We start from the raw sequence: 24,918 nt of genomic DNA, 5'->3' as shown, positions 1-24,918 counted from the left end.
GCAGGAGCAAAGTGTACCTGCACCTCTCAGAAGAGCTTGAAGATCTGTCAGAGACCATAGGTTCTCCCCTTCTGTGTAGTGTCAAGCAAATCTCAGAGTCCAAGATGGATGCAATCTCGATACCATTACTTCTGGAAGAAGAGGAGGAAACTCTCCTGAGATGCTCCAAACATGGGCTACCATTTGCTACATGCCACCCATGTCAAAGAAACTGTACTTGTGGTGAAAACGTTACAGGAAAAGCTCCAAGTCAAAAGACCAGGCCAACATCCCTAGACTTGGTGGGGAGAGATGTCGTGATTGGAACCAGGTTGACCTTGTTGACTACGTGATAATTAGTCCAGGTTAATTACCTCAATCAGGAAAGCCTGTTGACCAATATAACCAGGAATTAGAACAGCAGATTGCTGTGGTTCACAGACTCCTAGCCCAACTGCTTATTCTGTTGCGCTGTGTAGTCCATGGACCGTGTGTCCATGGAGTGTTGATGTTTGCACTCCTTCTTCTCTGCTTTTGGTTGCACTTAGTCCCATGCTCCTGATCTTTGGCATCTGGTGCAGAGAGGAGAGGGGAAGTCAGAGAACCTCATTGTGGCTCTTGCTACTGGGCCTGGCCAAACTGGCCATAAACAAGTCCAGGCAGCTGGCCTTGGATGCGATTGTTATGGCTGATTGCTTGTCCCACTTCCTTGGCTATGTTCAAGCCCGAGGATCTCTGGAGAAGGAGGATGCAGTGTTTACCAACTCCCTCGAGCTGTTCAGGAGAAGTGGGCACCGCAGGGAGTGGAGTGTTTTATTCGCCCTTCAATTCTATTTTGATTTAATCCCTCCCCTTCACTTTTTTGATCACGTAGCATTGCCCTTTGATGAGAAGGGCATTGTTTGTCACTAGCCACTTGAGTGTTTCCTTTCTTCCTGATGGTGGAATGTAAATGACAATTTACACATCTGTTGTTCTTCACTGTGTTCTACACCTACACACACATGACGTAGGTGCTGGGGAAAAATAAGTACTACCGCAGCTAGGTGCTAGTGCGGGGGTAGAAAAAAAACCCAGGAAATTGACATTGGTTCCTTGGCCACATGGTTTTTTTTTCCCATTGATGAAAATGTTGAATAAAATTATTTTGCACATGGTGTTTTTACTAACTCCTGCACTTGCACATAGACTACACAGGTCCCATGGGTAAAAATAAGTACGACAGCTGTACAGTGCTATATTCTAATCTCTTGGTTATATTTTTTTCAATCCCCAGAGCTGAGGAAATTCTAATCTCTCCGTTATTTTTTTTTCCCTACACTACTGCTGGCTACAGTTAGTGAACTGTGCACAAGTAAATAAAGGGTGACTTAGTGACGGGATACTGGGATCTGTGCAGTTATTTCAGTTTCCTCTTCTCCAGTCTTTCCTCACCAACATCTGTCATAATCCTTGTGCCTTCAGTCATTTTCAAAGCTTTGCATCTTCTGATTAACCACTTTCTCTTTACTATAGACATCCAATCTCTCTGCAGCTGCATCTAACAGCAGCACTATTTGGGAGTTTACCACTTCATTCTTGAATGAAGTTTGTGACATAGTAGTAATGTCATTAAAATAGTAATCCAGAACGCCAGGCTAATTTTAAGTGGTCATGGGACTGACTCTCTCCATGGTGTTTGTGAAATTTTGAATTCTTTAAAATCCAGAAATGAAAACTGGCCTAGTAGTGACCTTGTAGCCCCTAATGCCATAAAAACATGTTTGCTTCATTAACATATATCTGCCCTCCTCGTCTGGTTTGGCTACATGTGATTTCAGATGCACAGCTTTTGTGGGTAGTCTCTTAAGGCCCTCTGAAATAGCTTAGCATACCACTCATTTGTATCAAACTCCTATCAAGTTGGAACAAAGAAAGAAAATCAGACATACAGTTGGCATCAACCTTGGCACCAGAAATGACAACCACAATTTTGTTGATTTGGTCAAGCTGTGTGTGGGCAAATGCATGCCAGATGCAGGATAGTCTTGAAACTGAGGTTATCCACTTTGGGAGCAAAAACTGGAAAGTGGATTATTAGATGAATGGCTATAAATTGAGAGAGGGAATGGGTAATACGACCTGGGTATCCTTGTACACCAGCCACTGAAGGTAAACAAGCAGGTGCAGCAGGCTGTCAAGAAGGCAAATGGTATGTTGGCCTTCATAGTGAGAAGTTTTGAGTACAGGAGCAGGGATATCTTGCTGCAATTAGAAAGCAGCTTGGTGAATAGCACACTTAATTCAGGTATATCTTTTGTTTCTTTTCATGCTGCATCACATTGTCTTTGGCCCTGAGACACTTCTGTCATTTTGTCTTTCCTCTCTTTTGCCCTAACTAAGACCTTTTCACTTGGTTTTTATCCACCCACTCCTTGCTCAAAGCTTATTGCATTCTGACTTTTCCCAGTTCTGATGAAGTGAAAATAACCATTGACACCATCAGCTCCCTCCCACACCACCTAATCCAGTGTTACTAACTTTAACTTGGAGGCCGCGATCACAGGAGGTGACATTTTTACCACCCATTTTATGTCAGAACCCACTGATACATCCACAAACATATTTAAATCTGTTTTCTTCTCTCCAGGAATGTTCTCTAATCTGTTGCGTATTTGCAGCATTTCATGTTTGTACTTTGGATTTCCAGCATCTGCACTTTTCTGTTATTTTGAAATGGGCATTATGATTTTGTTGCAAACTTATAGTTATAATTTAGAGTACTGTGCAAATACATTTACAATCTCTGTGGATGCTGAATATTTATTATATATGTTAGAGTAATTAAAAGAATGAAAATCTTCTGTTTTCTGTAGACTTGTAACTTTCTAAATCCAGAAGAGTTAATGAAGGGATTACAGGGAGAAATAGAAGAAGTGCTGGAAACAATACACATGACTATATCTGTCTTAAAGAAGCTTTATCAGGTTTATGATCATAACCGGTCTGAAATGCACACATTCTTTAAGGTACTGTACATTCATACTGTAAGTATTTTCCATTTACTAGTTTGAACAATTAATTGAATATATTTATTGAAGTAGTATAATTGATTTACCTCTTTTTATGTTATAAAGTTTAAAGTCTGTTAACCTGAGTTCCAGATAGAAAAGGATACTGGAACTAATAATACAATAACATAATAATTGTGAGGCATGTTGTAAAATGTTTTTCTGATAACTGTTGTTAAAATACATTTCCTTCTGTGTTAGGACAGAGAACCAAAACACTGGGAGTTCCCTTCACATCTTGCATTTGCAAGATTAGACCGATTTATGCATCGATTACAGACTATTGAGGTACTTATAATTTACATATTTTTCTTTTTACTTCTATCAGTGGCACTGGAGTGTTGACACTTGTATTATATCTCATTGTGAGTGGCAAGGCATTTTGACCATAATTCATCATTAATATTCCAACCTACACCAGGTGAAAGTCTCTGATTGTTCATGATTCGGGATGGAAGACTGCAAAATGGTTGTAAATCCAGATGAACTGCCTCCTCTTAGCTTAACTCCATTCCCAGTTGGTCATAGAAATATCAATTTTCAAAAGGTTACCTTCCCTCATGGGTATCTTTTTCCAAGCCTTTTGCATTTGTAGGTTAAGTGGAGTCAAATTAACCGGGCTTTCCTGAGTTCAGGAATAGATGTCATAGATCATAGAGTCATAGAGATGTACAGCATGGAAACAAACCCTTCGGTCCAACCCGTCCACGCCGACTAGACATCCCAACCCAATCTAGTCCCACCTGCCAGCACCCGGCCCATATTTCTCCAAACCCTTCCTATTCATATATCCATCCAAATGCCTCTTAAATGTTGCAGTTGTACCAGCCTCCACCACATCCTCTGGCAGCTCATTCCATACACGTACCACACTCTTTGAGTGAAAAAGTTGCCCCTTAGGTCTCTTTTATATCTTTCCTGTCTCACCTAAACCTATGCCCCCTAATTTTGTACTCCCCGACTCCAGGGAAAAGTCTTTGCCTATTTATCCTATCCATGCCCCTCATAATTTTGTAAACCTCCATAAGTTCACCCCTCAGCCTCTGACACTCCAGGGAAAACAGCCCCAGCCTGTTCAGCCTCTCCCTGTAGCTCAGGTCCTCCAACCCTGGCAACATCCTTGTAAATGTTTTCTGAACCCTTTCAAGTTTCACAACATCTTTCCAATAAGAAGGAGACCAGAATTGCGTGCAATATTCCAACAGTGGCCTAACCAATGTCCTGCACAGCCGCAACATGACCTCCCAACTCTGACCAATAAAGGAAAGCATACAAAACGCCTTCTTCACTATTCTATCTACCTGCGACTCCACTTTCAGGGAGCAATGAACCGGCACTCCAAGGTCTCTTTGTTCAGCAACACTCCCTAGGACCTTACCATTAAGTGTATAAATCCTGCTAAGATTTGCTTTCCCAAAATGCAGCACCTTGCATTTATCTGAATTAAATTCCATCTGCCACTTCTCAGCCCATTGGCTACTCTGAGGAATCCTCTTCGCTGTCCACTATCCCTCCAATTTTGGTGTCATCTGCAAACTTACTAACTGTGCCTCTTATGCTCGCATCCAAATCATCTATGTAAATGACAAAAAGTAGAGGGCCCAGCATCGATCCTTGTGGCACTCCACTGATCACAGGCCTCCAGTCTGAAAAACAACCCTCCACTACCACCCTCTGTCTTCTACCTTTGAGCCAGTTCTGTATCCAAATGGCTAGTTCCCCCTGTGTTCCATGAGATCTAACCTTGCTAATCAGTCTCCCATGGGGAACTTTGTCGAACGCCTTACTGAAGTCCATATAGATCACATCTACTGCTCTGCCCTCATCAATTTCTTTGTTGCTTCATCAAAAACCTCAATCAAGTTTGTGAGACATGATTTCCCATGCACAAAGCCATGTTGACTATCCCGAATCAGTCCTTGCATTTCCAAATACGTGTACATCCTGTCCCTCAGAATTCCCTCCAAATGCTAGAAAAGGTAATAAAGTGCAACACATACATACTGCTTAGAAGTATGAATTAATTAAAAGGATAGCAGTTGAAGAGATATAATTGAATCCATTTGGGTTTCATGAAGAGTAGATGATGGGATAGGGCTTTAGCCATCAGTGGTGAAGCGTGGGAGGTAGCTTTGACTACCCATGTCATCATTACTAAACCTAATGCTGCTTTGGTTATTACTCCTGAGACTTGAATGAATGCATTTGTGATTTGTCTTCTACTTTTAGCACAGTGTGGGTGAGTTTGAATATAAGTTACTTAACTATAATCATATAACATTTACTTTCTTCATCTACAAACAGTTCTATGTCAGGAATAAATCTGATTCTCTTATGCTTCTTTTGGACTGTATCTTAAAATCTGATGATCGTCACTCTGAACTTTATTTTTCTTTTAAAGCATGCCTTGACCTCTGTTAATTTTAATGTGTAGAGTCGTAGAGATGTACAGCATGGAAACAGACCCTTCAGTCCAACTTGTTGATGCTGACTAGATATCCCAACACAATTTAGTCCCACCTACCAGCACCCGGCCCATATCTCTCCAAACCCTTCATATTCATACACATACGCAGATGCCTTTTAAATGTTGCAATCGTACTAGCCTCCACCACTTCCTCTGGCAGCTCATTCCATACACATACCACTCTCTGCGTGAAAAGATTGCTCCTCAGGTCTCTTTTATATCTTTCCTTCTCACTTTATACCTATGCACTCTAGTTCTGGACTCCCCCACCCCAGGGAAGAGACTTTTTCTATTTATCCTATCCATGCCCTTCATGATTTTATAAACCTCAATAAAGTCACCCCTCAGCCTCCGACACTCCAAGGAAAACAGCCCCAGCCTATTCAACCTCTCTCTATAGCTCAAATCCTCCAACCCTGGCAACATCCTTGTAAATGTTTTCTGAACGCTTTCAAGTTTCACAACACCCTTCTGATAGAAAGGAGACCAGATTTGCATGCAATATTCCAAAAGTGGCCTAAACAATGTCTCGAACAGCCGCAACATGGCCTCTCAACTCCTGTACTCAATACTCTGACCAGTAAAGGAAAGTATACCAAAGACCTTCTTCACTATCCTATCTACCTGCGACTCCACTTTCAAGGAGCTGCGAACCTGCGGTCTAAGGTCTCTTTGTTCAGCAACACTCCCCAGGACCTTACTAATAAGCATATAAGTCCTGCTAAGATTTCCTTTCCCAAAATGCAGCACCTCACATTTATCTAATTTAAACTCCATTTGCCACTTCTCAGCCCATTGGCCCATCTGATTTGCTCATAATCAAATATTAACATTAAATGTTCCAAACAAGATTCATATTGGTCTTGACAGATTAACTCTGGTTCGCTTGCATAATTGTGAACAGACCTGCTGGGTTTCTCCAGCACTCTGTTTTATCTCAGATTTCCAGTACTCTCCCTTTACTTTTAAGATTAAAAATGCTTATCAAGCATAGAGGAAAAAGCGTTGGACATACGTTTCATGTGGGGACAAGAATTCATGCATGTGTTTTATTTTAGGGGATGAGGGATATATGGCTACCAAGTGTGACATTGCATCTCATGGTTACTGAGTGGTGAAGGGAGAAGAGCCTTGGTGAGACCGCACCCGGAGCATTGTGTGTGTGGTTTTGGTCTCCTTATCTGACAAATGATGACCTGGCTGTGGATGGAGTGCAGCAAATGTTTAACAGACTGATCCCTGGGTTGGCTCAACTGACTGGATTGATTAGGATTATTATCACAGCAGTTTAGAAGAGTGAATGGGGATCCCAGAGAAACATGTAAAACTCAAACAGGACTACACAGAGTAAATGCAGGAAGGATGTTCATGTTGACCATGGAGTCTAGGTTGTTGACAGTGAAGTACTATCTGGATGACTTTTAAATATGGCATGTGGGAATTCAAGCCTAGAAGGTCCTGACAAACTTGAGAACTTGCTGCCTATAAAATCTGATGTTTCATCCAAATATGCATTGTAATAAACTGGGAGCTATTAAAACATGAAGGAAAATCTGACCTGTCCCCAAGCAGAAGCTCTCGGACACGATCCAAACACTTAAAAACAAAGGCTACATCTAAACAACACTGAAGATTAAAGATAAATTAACTTCTTCTGGATGTTTACACCAATAATCCAACAGGGAGAGATGAAAAAGGGAGAGATGTCAGGGTTTCAACAATTAAGTTGCACTGTGTTTTCTACCACTCTCTGCTAACTGGAATCTGCCAATGGTTGAGATCAAAATTCAAGCGGGGGTAACAGTGACCCATTTAAATGTTGTCAGCAACATATGTAAGGTATTGGTGGTGGATGTTGTATGAGATAGTTAGTACAGCAAAAGGTGACTGAGCATCGTAAGATAAGTTCTGCCCATCAGGGTATAAGGACTGATCATGGGTGGAGCAGATCAGCTTGTGTGTATGTCCAATGTGTTCTAGCCATTTGTTGTTTAAAATTGCAAGACCAGTTCTAATGTTAAGTCCATATAGTTAGTATTTAATCTTTAGTTGAGCCAGATAGTCTCAATAAACTGTCATGAATTTCAAATGTGATCAAATTATTCTCTTTATCAAGACTAGGTCTATCTTTTGCTGAAGGCTAAAAGATGGGTATCCTTCTCCATTTCTTATCAGTAACTTAGACTACTACCAATAAGAAGGTTTGATGGAAGGGAATTTATCCAATAACACAATACACCATGTTGAAAGAGGGGTAGCTTTTACAACATGGAACAGTGTTAAGTGTTTCATTGGAGTTGGAATTGTTCATCTTGGGTTCCAGTTAGCAGAGAGTGGTAGAAAACACAGTGCAACTTAATTGTTGAAACCCTGACATCTCTCCCTTTTTCATCTCTCCCTGTTGGATTATTGGTGTAAACATCCAGAAGAAGTTAATTTATCTTTAATCTTCAGTGTTGTTTAGATGTAGCCTTTGTTTTTAAGTGTTTGGATCGTGTCCGAGAGCTTCTGCTTGGGGACAGGTCAGATTTTCCTTCATGTTTTAATAGCTCCCAGTTTATTACAATGCATATTTGGATGAAACATCAGATTTGGTTGTCTGATCAAAGATATGGGGCACCAGTATGCATGAGTGACACTACAGTCATGAATGTGAAGATATGCAGTTTATGGATTCCTAAGTCATATAATTTTGCTACAAGTACATGGCATACATAGGAAATATAATAGTTATAAATAGTTCCAACAGGAAACAGCTACTATGCAATTTGACAATAATCATGTGACTTGTAAAGTTATTATCTCATAATCTGATATCAAGTTTGATTTCTACAGGAGATATTTTCCACTACTGTTGAATTCCTAAAGCTGGAAAAAGTTGAAGTAGGTGGCGTTAGAGGAAATCTCCTCGGCCAGATGGTGCAGCAGATCTATCTGGAATTTTTAGAAGACATTAAAATCTTTGCTGACTGCACATACAACGCTTTGGACATAGCAGAACATGTAAGGAAAATTATCTGTGAGCAATGTAAGGCTATCATGATAGCATTTAATCTTGTTATTCAAAATAATATATACAAAAATGATTATTGTAACTGAAGTATTTCGGAATTGTCAGAATTGATAGGATTATTGAAAGGCTGATTGAAATGTTAACATTATTAATTTTGATAATTTCATGCTAAGAGTATGTTCATAGTTACATTGAATTTGCAGTGAGACATAATTTGATAGACATTCTAAAATATTTTTCAAACTTTGAACTTGTTACTACATGATGGTATTATCAAAATTATAATTCAGAAAATAATCTTTATACTTGGGGATATTTTTCACCAAATAAAGCCAAGACATTGACTCAAGCGTACTTGGCACAATCCCATAAGAAAACTCAGCCACAGATTCACAAATTAAAAGTTGATCTTTTGATTGCTACAGGCTCAATAAATAGCTTGTTTTTGTTAATTCAGGTATTTACATATTTTTATAAGTAGTTCAAACAGATATGCCACATCTACCACCCTATTACTCATGCATTGTGGAAGCACACTTCCAAACAATAATTTGCAGCACCCTAAAAATGAAACCTAAAAGAAACCTATTTCATATTTCAAAGTTACTTAATAGAAATAACATTAGCGTGTTTTACATCTACCATGAACATTAAATCATTTACCCTTGAAGCTTTTGAAGTTCACAAATTGTATACTCAACACCTAGGTAAATGTTTAAAGAAGTTTCTTCACTGTGATAACATTAGCATTGATTTAAGCATTACAGTCAACTGGGATGTTGATTTTGTCATGCTTCCATGATATATGGATTAGTCCTGGATGGGCTGATATACATTGACTAAGAATAAAAGTGTCACTTTTGATTTGTTCTTGGGCTACGCAAAATGGTCATATTTATTGTCCTCTGTATTATCCTGAAGTTGCAATGGTAAGCTGCTTTCTTGAACACTGTAGCCTTTATAACAGTCATTAGATATAGAGTTACTGACTTTTTTATTTGATAAGAAAGCACTGTGTATTGGTGGTGTGAGTGGATATTGAATTCAGTGGCGGGATATTGATTGCAAGATCGGTTTGAACAGAATTAATTTGTAATTTTTGAATACTCTTTGGACTGCATGCATTCAGCCAAATTTTCTACCATTCCCTTGATTTGTCCATTGTGGTGATGTTTTGTGAGGTCGAGAGATGGGTTGTTGTATAGTTTCTTTCCTATTCTTGTCGTCATAGAGTTGTCAGTGCTTTTGGCACTGGTGACTTCCAGGATGCTGCTAATAGGAGATACAATAATTATGATACTGTTCAGGTAAGATATTGAAGCTTGATTAGATTCCCTACAGTGTGGAAACAGATTATTTGGCCCAACAAGTGCACACCAACCCTCTGAAGAGTAACCCACCCATACCCATTTCCCTCTGACTAATGCACCTAATGCTATGGGCAATTTAGCATGGCCAATCCACCACATCTTTAGATTGTGGGAAGCACTTCTGGCACTGTGTCGCTATTTGGGAACCTTGACTTGTTTGATCCTGTTGTTGAAGACTGGGCCCAGTATGTGAAAAGAAGGTGTTACTTTTTCTGGGCAAATGACATTGTGCCAGATGAAAATAGGTTTCTTTTAGGTTTCATTTTTAGGGTGCTGCAAATTATTGTTTGGAAGTGTGCTTCCACAATGCATGAGTAATTCTCCTGATGGCATGTGGACCTGCAGCTTTTTCAATTATTAGAAGTCTAACTTTACCTGAGGCATCAGATACTGAAACCTTTCAAGCATTTACAGATTTAGTGAAGGGATATTATGACTCCATGCCTTCTCTATTTCTGTGATGATATTGGTTTTACTTAGGAGTTTGAGAACCAGGGGAATCCATATAAAGATTTTTGACAAAGGTCTATGATTTAGGTTTAACCGTAAGTGAGATGCTGAGAGACCGTTTGGTATGGGAATAATGATGTGATCATGCAAAAGCATTCACTAGCTGAATCCCAACTGGACTTCAAATAGGCATTAAAACTGGCTTTGTCATTAGAAAATGTGGCAAGTGGAACATATGAGTTACAGGTATACCGATAGAAGTGGAAACCCACAGCAGGCCACCCGAGTTGGTGGACACCCAGCCTCATTCTGGGCATATCTTTAACAGAAGAATCTAGGTCAGCCCACAGCAAACCCCAAAGCAAAGCCAAGCCTCGGCCAAGCCATTAACATTTTCTTGAGTCTGCATACTGGCAGCAACTACAATGGCCAGCCAACCCAGATCCTCAAGATAGCAAAAAAACTCCCACTAGATCAGAATTGAGTAAGAGAACTCTTGGCTGGCATTCAAGAGATTACACACTTACAGCTGGTTTGGGCAGTTAAATTGCTACATCCAAATCAAATCCAGTCAAAGTGAACATCGAGTTAAATGGTCACCCAGTTCTAATGAAGGTCAATACCATTGTGGCTATATCAATCATTGCAGAACCAGTCTTTACAAAAATTCGCTCGTGGCTTCAATCCTTAAGTTTGTGCGAGACATCTGCCACGCTGACAACCTAAACCGGGGAACTCTGACAGCTTAAGGGTACAGCTTCCATTCTGGTCTCTTATGAGAAGCAGCACGTTCAGTTTCTGATTGGCTGTCTGATGAAATCCTAATTAAATACCTGGATGTTTTTCAGGAAGGTCTAGGAACTATAAAGGGTCCAAGGTCACCTTACATGCTGACCAAGAAGCAGTTACATGATTCTGCAAGGCCTGCCCAATGCCATTTGCCTCTCAAGCAAAAATATAGGCAGAAATAAGGAGGCTAGAAAGCAAAGGTATCATCAAACCATTACAGTTTGCAGAATGTGCAGCATCAGTCATATTGTTTGTGAAGGTCGGTTTACTTTTGTGGGAATTTCAGACAAAAGATAAATTGCTTTTTGCAGCTGGATAAATACTCCATCCCTTGCATAGACAGCTTATATGCAAAACTGGTGGGGAGCTGTCCATGCCTTGACTTGAGCCATGCCTACATGTAATTGCGATTAGATCATGATTCCCAGAAAAATCCTACAATTAATGCCCATAAGTATTTGAACTAATATACAAAGCTTTCCAGCAGGCAGTGGAAAACATTTTACAGGGTTTATTCCAGTTCACCATTTATCGGGATGAATTGCTAAAAACTGGGAAGACCAGTCAAAAGCATTTAGAGAACTTGGACATGGTGTTTCAAAGTTTCTCCAAGGAGGATATATACCTTAGGAGGGAAAAATGTGTGTTACAGATGTCCTAAGTGACCTACTTGATAGAGTTTACAAGACTGTAATACACCAGTTGGAAGATGAAGTGACGTTGATCAAAAATGCCCCAGCTCCCACATCTGTGTTGGATTAGATTGGTGAATTATGACAGAAAATTCGCACGTTAACTGGCCTCCATCCTGACACCCTTAATATCTGCTATTGAAAAAGGGTCAGCTTTGGAAATGTTCTTGTAGCCAAGTTGAAGCCTTTAGGAAAGTGAAGAAACAGCTGTTGTCATCTACAGTGTTGACATACTATGATCCCAAGTGACATATGGTGCTGACATACAATGCCTTTCCATATGGTATCAGGTTAGTGTTGGCTCACTGGTGGCCCAATGGGGAGGAACACCCGATACCATATGCTTCCTATGCTGATGCCAAATGACGATACGCCAGATAGAGAAGAAAGGCTTACTGGCCATCTTTGGCGTGAGAAAGATCCACCAATACCTCTACGGATGTAAATTTGTAATAGTAATGAACCACAAACCCTGCTATGGCCACTTAAAGAAGACAAGGCCATGCTGTCCATAACTTCAGGCCAAACTCAGCAGTGGGCTCTTAATCTGAATGTGCACAATTACAAGTTGGAATACTGCCAGTGGGAGACCCAGTGACAAATGTGGATGCATTGAGCTGCCTCCCCTGGTGGATACACCACCAGTGTAGCCACTAGTTAAACCTGTTCTGGTTTTACACTTTCTGGACACCCTTCCAGTCCCTGCTGACAATATCAAATTGTGGACACAAAATGATCCTTTCCTAACAAAACTAAAATAGCTGGTGGTGATGGGAGAAGCAGAATGGCCATCACAACCAGAATTTAAACCTTTCTAGACCCGGCAAGACCAAATCATCATAGAGGATGGCATATTATTATGGGGAGCAAGAGTGATTGTCCTGAGCAGACATCACCACCAGATACTGGCTGAATTCTTTCAAGGTCATGCAGGGCTTTCCAAAATGAAGCTGTTGATGAGAAGTATGTCTGATGGGCAGAATTGGATGCCGACATAGCCACGTTGGTGGGGTAGCCCCCAGAGTGCCAAAACAGATCCAAGTTTTATTGCCAGCAGCTCTCCAGATTCATGGGAATGCCAGGTAAGCCCTGGACTCCGCTACGGGTTTACCATGTTAGTTGTTTCATAGCTCTTTGTTTTTAGCCATTGTGAACTCCTATTCAAAGTGGTTGGATGTGCATAAAGTTAATTCATTAAAAATGGGGTGATAATTAAAAAGTTACAACCATCCTTTACAATACACAGATTTACAGAATGATATAATCCCTACAGTCCCTTGAGATCACACTAACCCTTTGAATAGTGCAGAGGAGGTTCAGCAGGTTGATTTCTGAGTTGAGGGGATTGGCGTATGAGGAGAGACTGAGTAGATTGGGATTATATTCACTGTAATTTAGAAGAATGAGGGGGGATCTTGCAGAAACATAAAGTTATGAAGAGAATAGATAAGATGGAAGTAGAAGTAGACTGAATTGAGAAGGAACTTCTTCACCCACAGTGTTGTGAATCTGTGGAACTCCATGCACAGTGAAATAATTCAAGCTTCCTCACTGAATGTTTTTCAAGCTAAGATAATTTTTTGAACAATAAAGGGATTAAAGGTGATGGTGAGAAGGCAGATGAGGTCATGAAAAGATCATCTGTGATCTTTTTGAATGGCAGAGTGGACTGGAAGGGCCAGATGATCTATTCTTATTTCTTAAGAACAGCACCCCACCTACAGCCAACTCTCTATTCTATCCTCATAACCCACATTTCACATGGCCAATCCACCTACTCAACATATCTTTCGACTATGGGAGGAAACCTGAGCACGCAAAGGAAGCCCACAGACATAAGGGAGAATGTGTACACTCCACACACAGTTACACAAGAGTGGGAATAAATCCAGGTCCCTGGTGCTGTTGGTAGCAGTGCTAACCACTTATCCACTGTGCCACCTTACTTCTTGCTATTTTTCTCTCATTCTCCAATTTCCTCTTTAGTTTGGTTATCCTTTACTAGATTTTAAAACTTCCCCAATCTTCTGGCCTACACTGATCTTTGCATCATTGTATGTCTTTTATTTTGATACCACCCATAATGACTTAGTCATTTCAATGATACTGCGGATTTTGTCAGTCTTTCTTTCTCTGTGAAATATATCTTTGTTAGGAGTTATGAAATATCTCTTCAAATGTCTACCACTGCTTTTCTATCATCTTTTTACCTGTTTCCCAGTCCACTTTACCAACTCTAACTTCACAACTTTGCAATTGCCTTTAGGTTTAAGCCAATGGGCATGGACCCAAATTTATTGTCTTTAAATTAATGTGAAATTCTCGCATGTTACAATTACTCTTGCTTCGAGGTCATCTTACTATGAGTACTTCTGCAATGCTACCGCATTACATATAACCATATTCAAAATGGGCGTGTTCCTGGTAGATTCCATAATATATTGTTCTAATAAACTGTTTAGAAAACACTATTTAAACTCATCCTCTTGTGTCCTTTGCTGATTTGACTTGTCCGATGAATGTAAAGATTAAAGTGACGCATACTCATTGCAGTAACTCTCTTGCAAAACCACACTTTATTTTTTTGATTAACACTCAGGTCTTCTGTGTTTCTACTGTTGTGTGGCTTATCAACATCTTTCTCTAGTGAGTTATTTCCTTTGGTATTTGTTATCACCTGATGAAGGAGCGGCGTTCTGAAAGCTAGTGTGCTTCCAATTAAACCTGTTGAACTATAACCTGGTATTGTGTGATTTTTAACTTTGTACACCCCAGTCCAACACTGGCATTTCCAGATCATGGATCCACTTAGTTCAGCACTATCTCTGCTTCAAGCTGCAACTAGCTCCTTTGCATACAATCACATAGCTTCTGAAGACCCACCTATCTCCATAATAATGTAGTTTGCTCTGAATTGTCCTTTGTACAGACTTTATGTTGTGTTCTTGATTCGCAAGTTCTTCTCTGATCTGATGAATGGGATTTTTAACCTTAAACAGTTTACTGAATGTCTTAATGTAATTGAGTTTTAATTCCAAAAGAGGCAAACTCTCGAGACTGTCAGTGTGGCACAAAGTATAGACGACAAATCTCCAGATCTGCAATTTCAGCTGCTGTTTCTATTATTATTATTATTATTATTCCTATTATTCTAGTTGTTGACCTTTGGCTTCAAGCAACATGAAACCAGGCTTTCAAATGTAATGGACGTGCTTGTACTTCATTTGAGTTCATATCATTTTCTACACTGAGCCCTTATTAATTATAAATTATATATAAAAACACATGAATCATAAATGAAATATTCATAATATAATCTCAACCCAAACTAATTCTGCATCTTGATATTCTGTTATGAAGACTCTTTATATTTAATATTATATGTGAGAACTTTAAGCTTTGAAGCATTGTGGAGAACACATTTGTTTCAAGTTCATTATGGATATTGGAGTCATTTTTAACAAGGCTTCCTGTAAATCATCTGACTTTTACTTTTTTATGTTCTGACGACCTCCTGCTTGTACTGTTTGAACAGTATTTGGGTTAGAGATGAGGTTGTCATCAGTTGGGGAAGAGTCCTATGAAGAAGGCACTATCAGCTGATCTCTTGAGATCAGACTGAAATCTATTTGTTCTTCTGAAACATTGATTGAAGGAATTTCTGAATATTGTTTTAAAAGAGCAAGCTGTCTCTGCTAAGATTCCATAGTCAGCTATAAGTACCAGATAGCATGATTAGGCATGAATTTTCCACACCTGATCTTTTTTTCTCCTTCAAAGACTAAACCCATTGGCCAAATTGTTTTACAGAAAACCACCTCATGCAGAGAAATATGTTTTTGATCTATTACCTTGCATACAAACATATGTGTGTTTTGGGCTATTTATATGGATCAACATTAAATAGTACTTCGTGTTATTTACTGTATGTTTTAGCTCATGTTTTGTCATCATTGGAGAAATTTTATTTAAGATTAAACCAATATTTTTGCATTTATCAAAGAAACCTCATTAGTATTTCTCTTCTTTAAAAATATCTGATCAAGATAAGGTTTTTAATTGGCTGCCTTGGGACTTGAGAATTTCTGCAGATGTAATTGTAAAAACACATAATTTGAAATTAGAAGACAACAAAGCAAAACCAGGCAGTGATTGCATTGAGTATTTGAAACAAATCAGTTGCAGATGAAGCGATTTGAAGTGCAACAAAAATGAACTGATACTGAGAGTTATAGGGAATGCTTTTCGAAAAGAAAAGTAATTCTTTAGATTCCAAATGAACTACATAAACCTATAATTATACTTAAGGATACAGGAGTCACCCAAACATGCTGAGGAAATGCAGGATATTTCCTCTGGAGAGTGAATGCTAAAATTTGAAAAAAATTAATTACTGGGGAATGTATAACCCATACCTTTGTACCAGTTCCATCTGGAGTGTGATCTGATGTCTGCAACAGTTCCTGTAAAGTTTGACTATAGTTGACCAGTGGATAGAGTTAACTTAGTCTGAGTAATTTTATAAGAAGTAATAGCTTCTCTAGTATTAGCAGTTCAAAAAGGTGATAATCAATGAATGTTGATCTAACCAGTGATGCCAACATGTCATAAGTGAATTAGAAGTAGGCAAAAAGTCAATTAAATTTCAATGTTAAGAAGGAGGATGTGTTGCATGTCTTGAAAAACAGAAAATCCCCAGCACCTGATTGGCTCTATCCCAGGATACTGAAAGATTTAAGGGAGGAGATTTCTAAGGTCTTGACAGAGATTCTTTATGCTGAAAATGTGTTGCTGGTTAAAGCACAGCAGGTTAGGCAGCATCCAAGGAACAGGAAATTCGACGTTTCGGGCCAGAGCCCTTCATCAGGAATGAGGAGAGGGTGCCAGGCAGACTAAGATAAAAGGTAGGGAGGAGGGACTTGGGGGAGGGGCGATGGAGATGTGATAGGTGGAAGGAGGTCAAGGTGAGGGTGATAGGCCAGAGTGGGGTGGGGGCGGAGAGGTCAGGAAGAGGATTACAGGTTAGGAGGGCGGTGCTGAGTTCAAGGGAATTGACTGAGACAAGATGGGGGAGGGGAAATGAGGAAACTGGAGAAATCTGAGTTCATCCCTTGTGGCTGGAGGGTTCCCAGGCGGAAGATGAGGCGCTCTTCCTCCAACCGTCGTGTTGTTATGTTCTGGCGATGGAGGAGTCCGAGGACCTGCATGTCTTCGGTGGAGTGGGAGGGAGAGTTAAAATGTTGAGCCACGGGGTGGTTGGGTTGGTTGGTCCGGGCGTCCCAGAGGTGTTCCCTGAAGCGTTCTGCAAGTAGGCTGCCTGTCTCCCCAATATAGAGGAGGCCACATCGGGTGCAGCGCATGCAATAGATGATGTGTGTGGAGGTGCAGGTGAATTTGTGGCGGATATGGAAGGATCCCTTGGGGCCTTGGAGAGAAGTAAGGGAGGAGATGTGGGCGCAAGCTTTGCATTTCCTGCGGTTGCAGGGGAAGGTGCCGGGAGTGGAGGTTGGGTTGGTGGTGGGTGTGGACCTGACGAGGGAGTCACGAAGGGAGTGGTCTTTGCGGAACGCTGATAGGGGAGGGGAGGGAAATATATCCCTGGTGGTGGGGTCCGTTTGGAGTTGGCGGAAATGACGGCGGATGATACGCTGTATACGGAGGTTGGTGGGGTGGTAGGTGAGAACCAGTGGGGTTCTGTCTTGGTGGCGGTTGGAGGGGTGGGGCTCAAGGGCGGAGAAGCGGGAAGTGGAGGAGATGCGGTGGAGGGCATCGTCGATCAGATTCTTTATGTCCTCTTTAGCCACAGATGAAATCCCAGAAGACTGGACAATAGCCAATGTTGCCCATCTCGGGCAAAGAAACAACTGTGATAATCCAGGAAATTATGGGCTGCTGTGCCTTTTATTAATGGTAGTGTAATTACTGGAGAAGATTTTTAGGGACAGGATTGACTTGTATTTGGAGAAGAATGGACCTCCTTGCTGAAAAACATCCTTCTACCACTACCCTCTGCCTTCTATGGGCAAGCCAATTCTGAATCCAAGGGGCCAAGTCACCATGGATCCTATACATCTTAATCTTCTTGATGAGCCTACCATGAGGGATCTTGTTGAAAGCCTTACTAAAATCCATGAAGATGACATCCACTGTTCTATCCTCATCGACCACCTTCATCACCTGCTTGGAAAATTCAAGCATATTAGTAAGACCTGACCTGCCCTGCGCGAAGCCATGCTGACTGTCCCTAATTAGGCCAATTGTGTGTAAATTCTATCCCTAAGAATTCTCTCCAATAACTTTCCAACCACCGATGTGAGACTCACCAGTCTATAGTTTCCTGAATTATTCCTATTTCCCTTCCTGAACCAACTCCCAATTAACAATCCCTAGCTCCTTCCCAATACTGACATAATTTTCCTCACCCAATTTAGTACCTTCCTACAAGGACCTGACTTATTTTTATTCATAACAACTTAAAACTTAAGGAGTTGTCATCATTGTTTCCAAAATACTCTCCCACTGAAATGTCAGTCACCTGGCCAGGCTCATTAGCCAATACAAAGTCCAGTATGACCTCTCCTTATTTGGACTATCCAAGTACTGTTTCAAGCAACCCTCTTTGGGCAGAATTTGTTAAGTGCATCCATCTAAGCTTCTTGCTCTAAGGGAGTCCCGGTCAATCACCCACTATGACAACCCTGTTGTTATTGCATCTTTTCATAATCTGCCTATATATTTATTCCTCAATGTCTCAGTGGCAATGCTACCAGAATGATTGCATTCATTTTATTTTTGAGCTCTCCCCATATTGCCTCAGTGGATGAGCTCTCCAGTATATCCTCTCTGAGTGCAGCTGTGACATTCTTTTTAATTAATAATGCAACTCCTCCACCTCTTTTACCTTCTTCTTTATCTCATCCAGAACAACAAAATCCTGGAAAATTGAGCAGCTAGTCCTGTTCCTCCCTCAATCAAGTTATTGTGATGGCTACTGCAACATAGTCCCATGCACTGACCCAGACTTTAAGCTCATCTGCCTTACCTATAATATTCATTGCATTGAAATAAACACACTTCAGCCTTCAAGTACCATTGTGTTCATTTACCTGTCACTGCCTGCCTTTCTTTTACGACTTAATGGCCTAACATCTATCTTCCCATCAATCCCTCCACTTGCTGACTAGCTGCTCTGATTCCCAGCTCCCTGCTGCTGTAGTTTAAATAATCATGAGTATCACGAGCAAACCTCCCTTTAAGGATATCGGTTCCCCTCCAGTTTAGGTGCATATTGCCTAAAGTTTATGTAGTAGAAATTGGCCATTTGGCCCTCTAAGCATGCTCTGTTATGCAACAAAATTAAGACTGATCTGTTTATGCTGCGATTTCCACTTCACAATTACCCCAATATCTCTGATTCTTTGCCTTACAAGAATATATTAACTTGCTTCTTAAAACAAATTCCAAAATGGCGCAACTTTCCAAGAGAAGACGATTCCCCTTATCTCTGTTTAATCTAATCTAATCTAATCTAATCTACTCTTTGTTTTAAAACAATGTCCCCTCTTTCTAGACTCACCAACGGAAGTAGCATTTTTTCCATTTCCAAACTGTCAAGACCATCCAATATCTTATTTATCAATCAAATCCTCTGTTTTTTTGTTAAAATCCCAATGAAACAAACCCAGCTTATCAATCTTTCCTCATATGACAACCCATCCATTCCAGGTATGAATCTAGTAAACCACTTCCACACTGCCTCCAACTCATTTAATCCTTTGTTGGATAATCCAACCAAAGTTGCACATTTTGTCTGAGATGTGACCTTACCAGTGCCCTGTACAACTGAAGTTAACATCCTTATTTTTATGTTAAATTCCTTTTGCAATAATGGATCGCTTTCCATTAGTCTTCTTCACCACTTGCTGTACCTGCATGCTACTTTTTAGTGACTTATATAATATCTGGATCACTCTTCAGAACTTTGTTCTCATTCTCTTTTTAAATAACCCTCTGCTATTTTTCAATTTCACATTTTACCCACATTATATTCCATTTCCTGTAATTTTGCTCCCTCGTGGCTAAGGAATACACCAATTTAATTCCTTAGCCATCTCTTTTAAGACCATAGAATACAATCCATCAAGTCTTGAAAATTTATCAATTCACAGGTCCATCAGTTTGCTCAGTACCTTTCCCAGAGTGATTATAATTTCCCCAAGTTTCTCTGTTGCTTCAACATTCGTATTTATAGCTATCATTGCAATGTTTTCTTGTGTTGTGTATTGTGGTGACAGGTGTAAAACATCTATTCATTATCTACTATCAACTCTCATTCTCACCCTGTAAATGACTAACACTCACTTTATTTACTGTTTTCATTTCTAGGTGCCAAAAGAAACTTATTGCTTTATATGTCTAACTAGTTTATTCTTATGTTCTAATTTATTTCTTATGATTAACCTTTAATTATTCTTTACTATTCTTTATGTTTCGGACCAATCATCTGTCCTACCACTTATCCTTGCACAATTATTTGCAAATTCTTGAGGTTTGATACTTTTCTTAACTTGTTCAGTTAACCAAGGATAATGGGCCCTCCCATGGATTTTTTCTTTATATTAGGAATCTACTTATTGGGCATATTCTGAAATATCCCTTTTAAGATCTATCAGCTGCTTCAATATTGATTTATCTTCTCATAATATCCTAATTTATCCTTATTGGTTATGTGCAGATAAACAGGCTCAAGTGAAAGCAAAATCCACTATATGTTGGAAAGTCACTTAATTGAACCTGGTCAATGCAGTGGAGTTCTCCAGTTGTGTTAGTGCCATAGCTTGATGGTTAAAGCAAATTATGCATAGATTTGAATTGACTTATTTACTGTCACATGGACTTGTTACATTTATTTGTTATAAATACAGTGAAAGTGTTGTATAATGTTGCCATTCTCCAGCACCATCTTAAAAACACAGAAGATAAACCAAAACATAGAAAATAAAGATAGAAAATAAAGAATTAAAGTTAAAAGTAGTAGAGGCAGCATGGTTTTGTTAAGGGTAGATCATGTCTGACTAACTTGATTGAATTTTTTTGAAGAGGTGACCAGGTATAGATAAGATAGTCTACTTGAACTTCAGCAAGGCTTTTGATAAGGACCCGCATGGGAGACTTCCTCCCCACTGTTCACCACTCCACCAATTTTTGCATTATCTGCACATTACTGATCAATCCTCCTACATTCAAGTCTAAATCATTTATACATTCCGGAAAGAGCAAGGACCCCAACACTGATCTCTGCAAAACCCCATTTATCATAGGATTCAAGTTACAACGTACCCTTTGATCATCATCCTTTGCTTCCTGCCTCTCAACCATTCTCGACTCAATTAGCCAAATTTCCTTGAACTCCTGGGGTCTTACCTTTGCTATAAGACCCACTCATTATTTAATTTAAAGTCCTGTTTACAGCACAAATTATAAGATTTACCAGGATACAGATCCCAGCGCAGTTCCCCTGAAGACTGTCCCAATGAAACTCTCCCTCTTTCCTAAGTACTGGGAAGGTATCTTAGATCTTCCACTTGTCCAAGAGATTCATCTTTGTGTGATTGTAATAAGTAATTTAACTAGTTAACGTGTAAACCTAATGCAACAATTATATCTCCCTTGCAGTAGCTTAATCTATGTTCTCAGACAGGAGGAAAATTCTTTAATACTCACCAAGCACTCATTTACCTGCTTACCTAATTTATGGGTTCTGGCCTTCAGCTCTCACTTTCGCCTGCTGCTTTATGGTTTCCTCTCTCAGAATGCTTCTTGTTGTAAAAGGTCAGAACAGTATCTCTAGCCTCTAGTACCACATCCCTCCCTTACCAAATTCACAGGCTCACACTCAATCCCAAGCTCACTTGCTGCGTAAAAAGACCACCTGTATTTGTATTAACTTAAATTCTACAGACCTGATCACTAGCCTGATAACTAGCCACTTAATTAACTAACAGTTGCCTCTCTGGCAAGGAGCTTGTTTTTTCTGACTAAGGCAGAAAGAAGTCTAGAGTGTAGTGCTGGAAAAGCACAGCATGTCAGGCAGTGTCCGAAGAGCAGGAGAATCAACATTTCGGGCAAAGAAAAGGGCTTTTACGCAAAACATCAATTCTCCTGTTCCTCGGATGCTGCCTGACCTGCTGTGCTTTTCCAACATCACACTCTCAACTCTGATCTCCCCAGCATCTGCAGTCCTCCCTTTCTCCTAAGACAGAAAGAAGCCTCACTATAACAGTAGGTTGTGGTTAGATACTAAATACAAACTTGATTTATTTAGGGTATCTGGTCAGCATGAACATAAATTGGATGTAAGGGTCAGTTTCTATGCTGTACATCTCTGTGACTCTGTGACTAGATCTTAAAAAGGGATTAGTGTGCTAGCTTACTTAACAAATTTTCGAGATCAGATCTGTCTCAAGCTGAATCAATCAAAAGCTTTGTGCTTGCTATCATTTCTGCCATAATGGATTACATTTCAGTCACATACTGGTGGTGCAATATGAAAGCTAGATTGAGAGACTTTGTTGTGGGATGTGAAACCATGGCTTGTGTGCACACTTGTTTTTTAAGACACTGTCCAGATCCACTGTGTTTAAGTTGCAAGTTAGCAGATCAATTGTCACATTCTGATTCTCAACAATTTAGTGCTTACAGACACTCCCATTTTCAGCACAACATTGAGGTGGGAACCATTTTGACAAACATTTTGTGGAATTTTGGAAGAGAAATGGCATGAATGAGAGCTACTGAGATGAAAGTCTTTTAAGTCCTCACATGTCATCTTTCAATGATAAGGTTCACATTGAGTCATGACCATTTCTTGTTTTCTGCCTCTCCCTGGTGTTCTGTAATCTTTTTTCCTCTAAGGAAAGGTTTCACCACAGGAAATAGCATCACCACAGGAAATGACATCACCAACCCCAAAGAAACCCAAACATATAAATAGAAAGCAGGAATTTTCAGCATTGCTTTGCCTGCGGCCCACTGAAGATGTTACCTAGTAGGGTAACGAAACGTCTGGAAATAAACCGTCCAGCTCAGCGAGCAAACCTACATCCAAAACCTCAACCTGAGCTACAAATCTTCTCAAAACTCACTAGGATAGTGTTGAGGTTTTTCAGTATTCTTTAAACTGCATTCATCAGGTAAAAGATGGGAAGATAACATATTTGCAATGTAACTGGATGTTTTTGGAAATTATGAGGGATTGGTATTAGATACAAATAAGAGAGAGTGATTGTGGTGGTAGTTGGAGTATTTGGAGGTATGAAAAGGTTCTTCAAAACAAAAGGACAAATAGATACTTCTTCAAGATTCTTTAATTGAAGGAGTACTGTGCAGGGGAAGTATTGTGAAATTAACAGTATAAGCAGGCTTCCACTTGAATGTCACAAAACATCTTTCTTGCTTTGATGAGGTCATGAAACATTGTATGACACTATGCTTAGGCAAGGTCCACTCTTCTGCTGTTTATCGTCTTTTAAAATTTACTCAGGGATTGTGTGCATTACTTGCAAAGCCAATGCTGTACTATTTTTCCCATCCCTACATTTCCTTGAGACAATGATGGTAAGCTGTCTTCTTGTATCACTGCATTGCATTTATACTCACAGGATTATTGGGAATAGAATTCACAATTCTGTGTGAATGGCAGTGGAAAGAATTATGATATTATTTCACTTTAGATTGGTGGATGGGAGCTGGCAGGGACTGTTGATTCTTTATGCCTGCCATCTTTGTTCTTCTAGGTGGTTGGGGTCCCAGTTTGAAAGGTGCCCTCAAAGAAGCATTTAAAAACTTGCTGTATTGCAATGGTGTTTCAGTAGGACTATATGTTTAACGTGGCAATTGGGTTCCAGTCAAGTGAATTTTGTTCGAGCTTATCGAGTGCTGGTGGAGCAGTACTCATCGATTCACAGAGTCATAGAGCTGTACCATGGAAATAGACACTTTGATCCAATTCGTCCATGTTGACCACATATCCTAAATTAACCTAGTCTAATTTGCCAGAATTTGGCCCATATCCCACTGAATACTTCCTATTCATATACCCATCGAGATGGCTTTAAAATGTTGTAATTGTACCAGCTTCCACCAAATCCTCTGGTAGCTCATTCTATACACACCACCACCCACTGCATGAAAAGATTGTCCCTTAGGTCTCTTTTAAATCTTTCTCCTCTCACCTTAAACCTATGCCCTCTAGTTTTGGACTCCACTACCCTGAGGAAAAGATATTTTCTATTCACCCTATTGATGTCTCTTATGATTTTATAAACTACTATAAGGTCAGCCATCAACCTCATTTGCTACCAGGAAAATAGCCCCAGCTTAATCAGCCTCTCTGTATTCTCAAATCGTCCAACCCTGGCAACATCCTTGTGTATTTTTTCTAAACCCTTTCAAGCTTCACAACATCCTTCCTATAGTAGGGAGAGAGAATTGAACACAGTATTCCAAAAGTGGCCCAACCAATGTCTTCTACAGCTGCAACATGACCTCCCAACTCCTATACTCAATGCACTGACCAATAAAGGCAAGCATACCAAATCCTGTATGATACCTGACGTGATCGACGATGCCCTCCACCGCATCTCCTCCACTTCCCGCTCCTCCGCCCTTGAGCCCCGCTCCTCCAACCGCCACCAAGACAGAACCCCACTGGTTCTCACCTACCACCCCACCAACCTGCGCATACAACGTATTATCCGCCGCCATTTCCGCCACCTCCAAACGGACCCCACCACCAAGGATATATTTCCCTCCCCTCCCCTATCAGCGTTCCGCAAGGACCACTCCCTTCGTGACTCCCTTGTCAGATCCACACCCCCCACCAACCCAACCTCCACCCCCGGCACCTTCCCCTGCAACCGCAGGAAATGTAAAACTTGCGCCCACACCTCCACACTCACTTCCCTCCAAGGCCCCAAGGGATCCTTCCATATCCGCCACAAGTTCACCTGTACCTCCACACACATCATCTATTGCATCCGCTGCACCCGATGTGGCCTCCTCTATATTGGTGAGACAGGCCGCTTACTTGCGGAACGCTTCAGAGAAC

General features: G+C 40.3%; 1 protein-coding gene across 1 annotated transcript in view; it reads left to right on the top strand.

The window, feature by feature from the left end:
* LOC132827952 (dynein axonemal heavy chain 17-like) overlaps positions 1–24,918 on the top strand; it is a 443,350-nt gene that overhangs the window by 42,516 nt on the left and 375,916 nt on the right. Inside the window, exons 7-9 of the mRNA XM_060844799.1 lie at positions 2,835–2,987; positions 3,231–3,317; positions 8,332–8,499. Coding sequence (XP_060700782.1) covers positions 2,835–2,987; positions 3,231–3,317; positions 8,332–8,499 — 408 coding nt within the window. The remainder of the gene's footprint in view (positions 1–2,834; positions 2,988–3,230; positions 3,318–8,331; positions 8,500–24,918) is intronic.

The sequence above is a fragment of the Hemiscyllium ocellatum genome, chromosome 25 (assembly GCF_020745735.1).
Source record: "Hemiscyllium ocellatum isolate sHemOce1 chromosome 25, sHemOce1.pat.X.cur, whole genome shotgun sequence".
Classification (NCBI taxonomy): domain Eukaryota; kingdom Metazoa; phylum Chordata; class Chondrichthyes; order Orectolobiformes; family Hemiscylliidae; genus Hemiscyllium; species Hemiscyllium ocellatum.
This window is presented reverse-complemented; position numbering and strand designations above follow the sequence as displayed.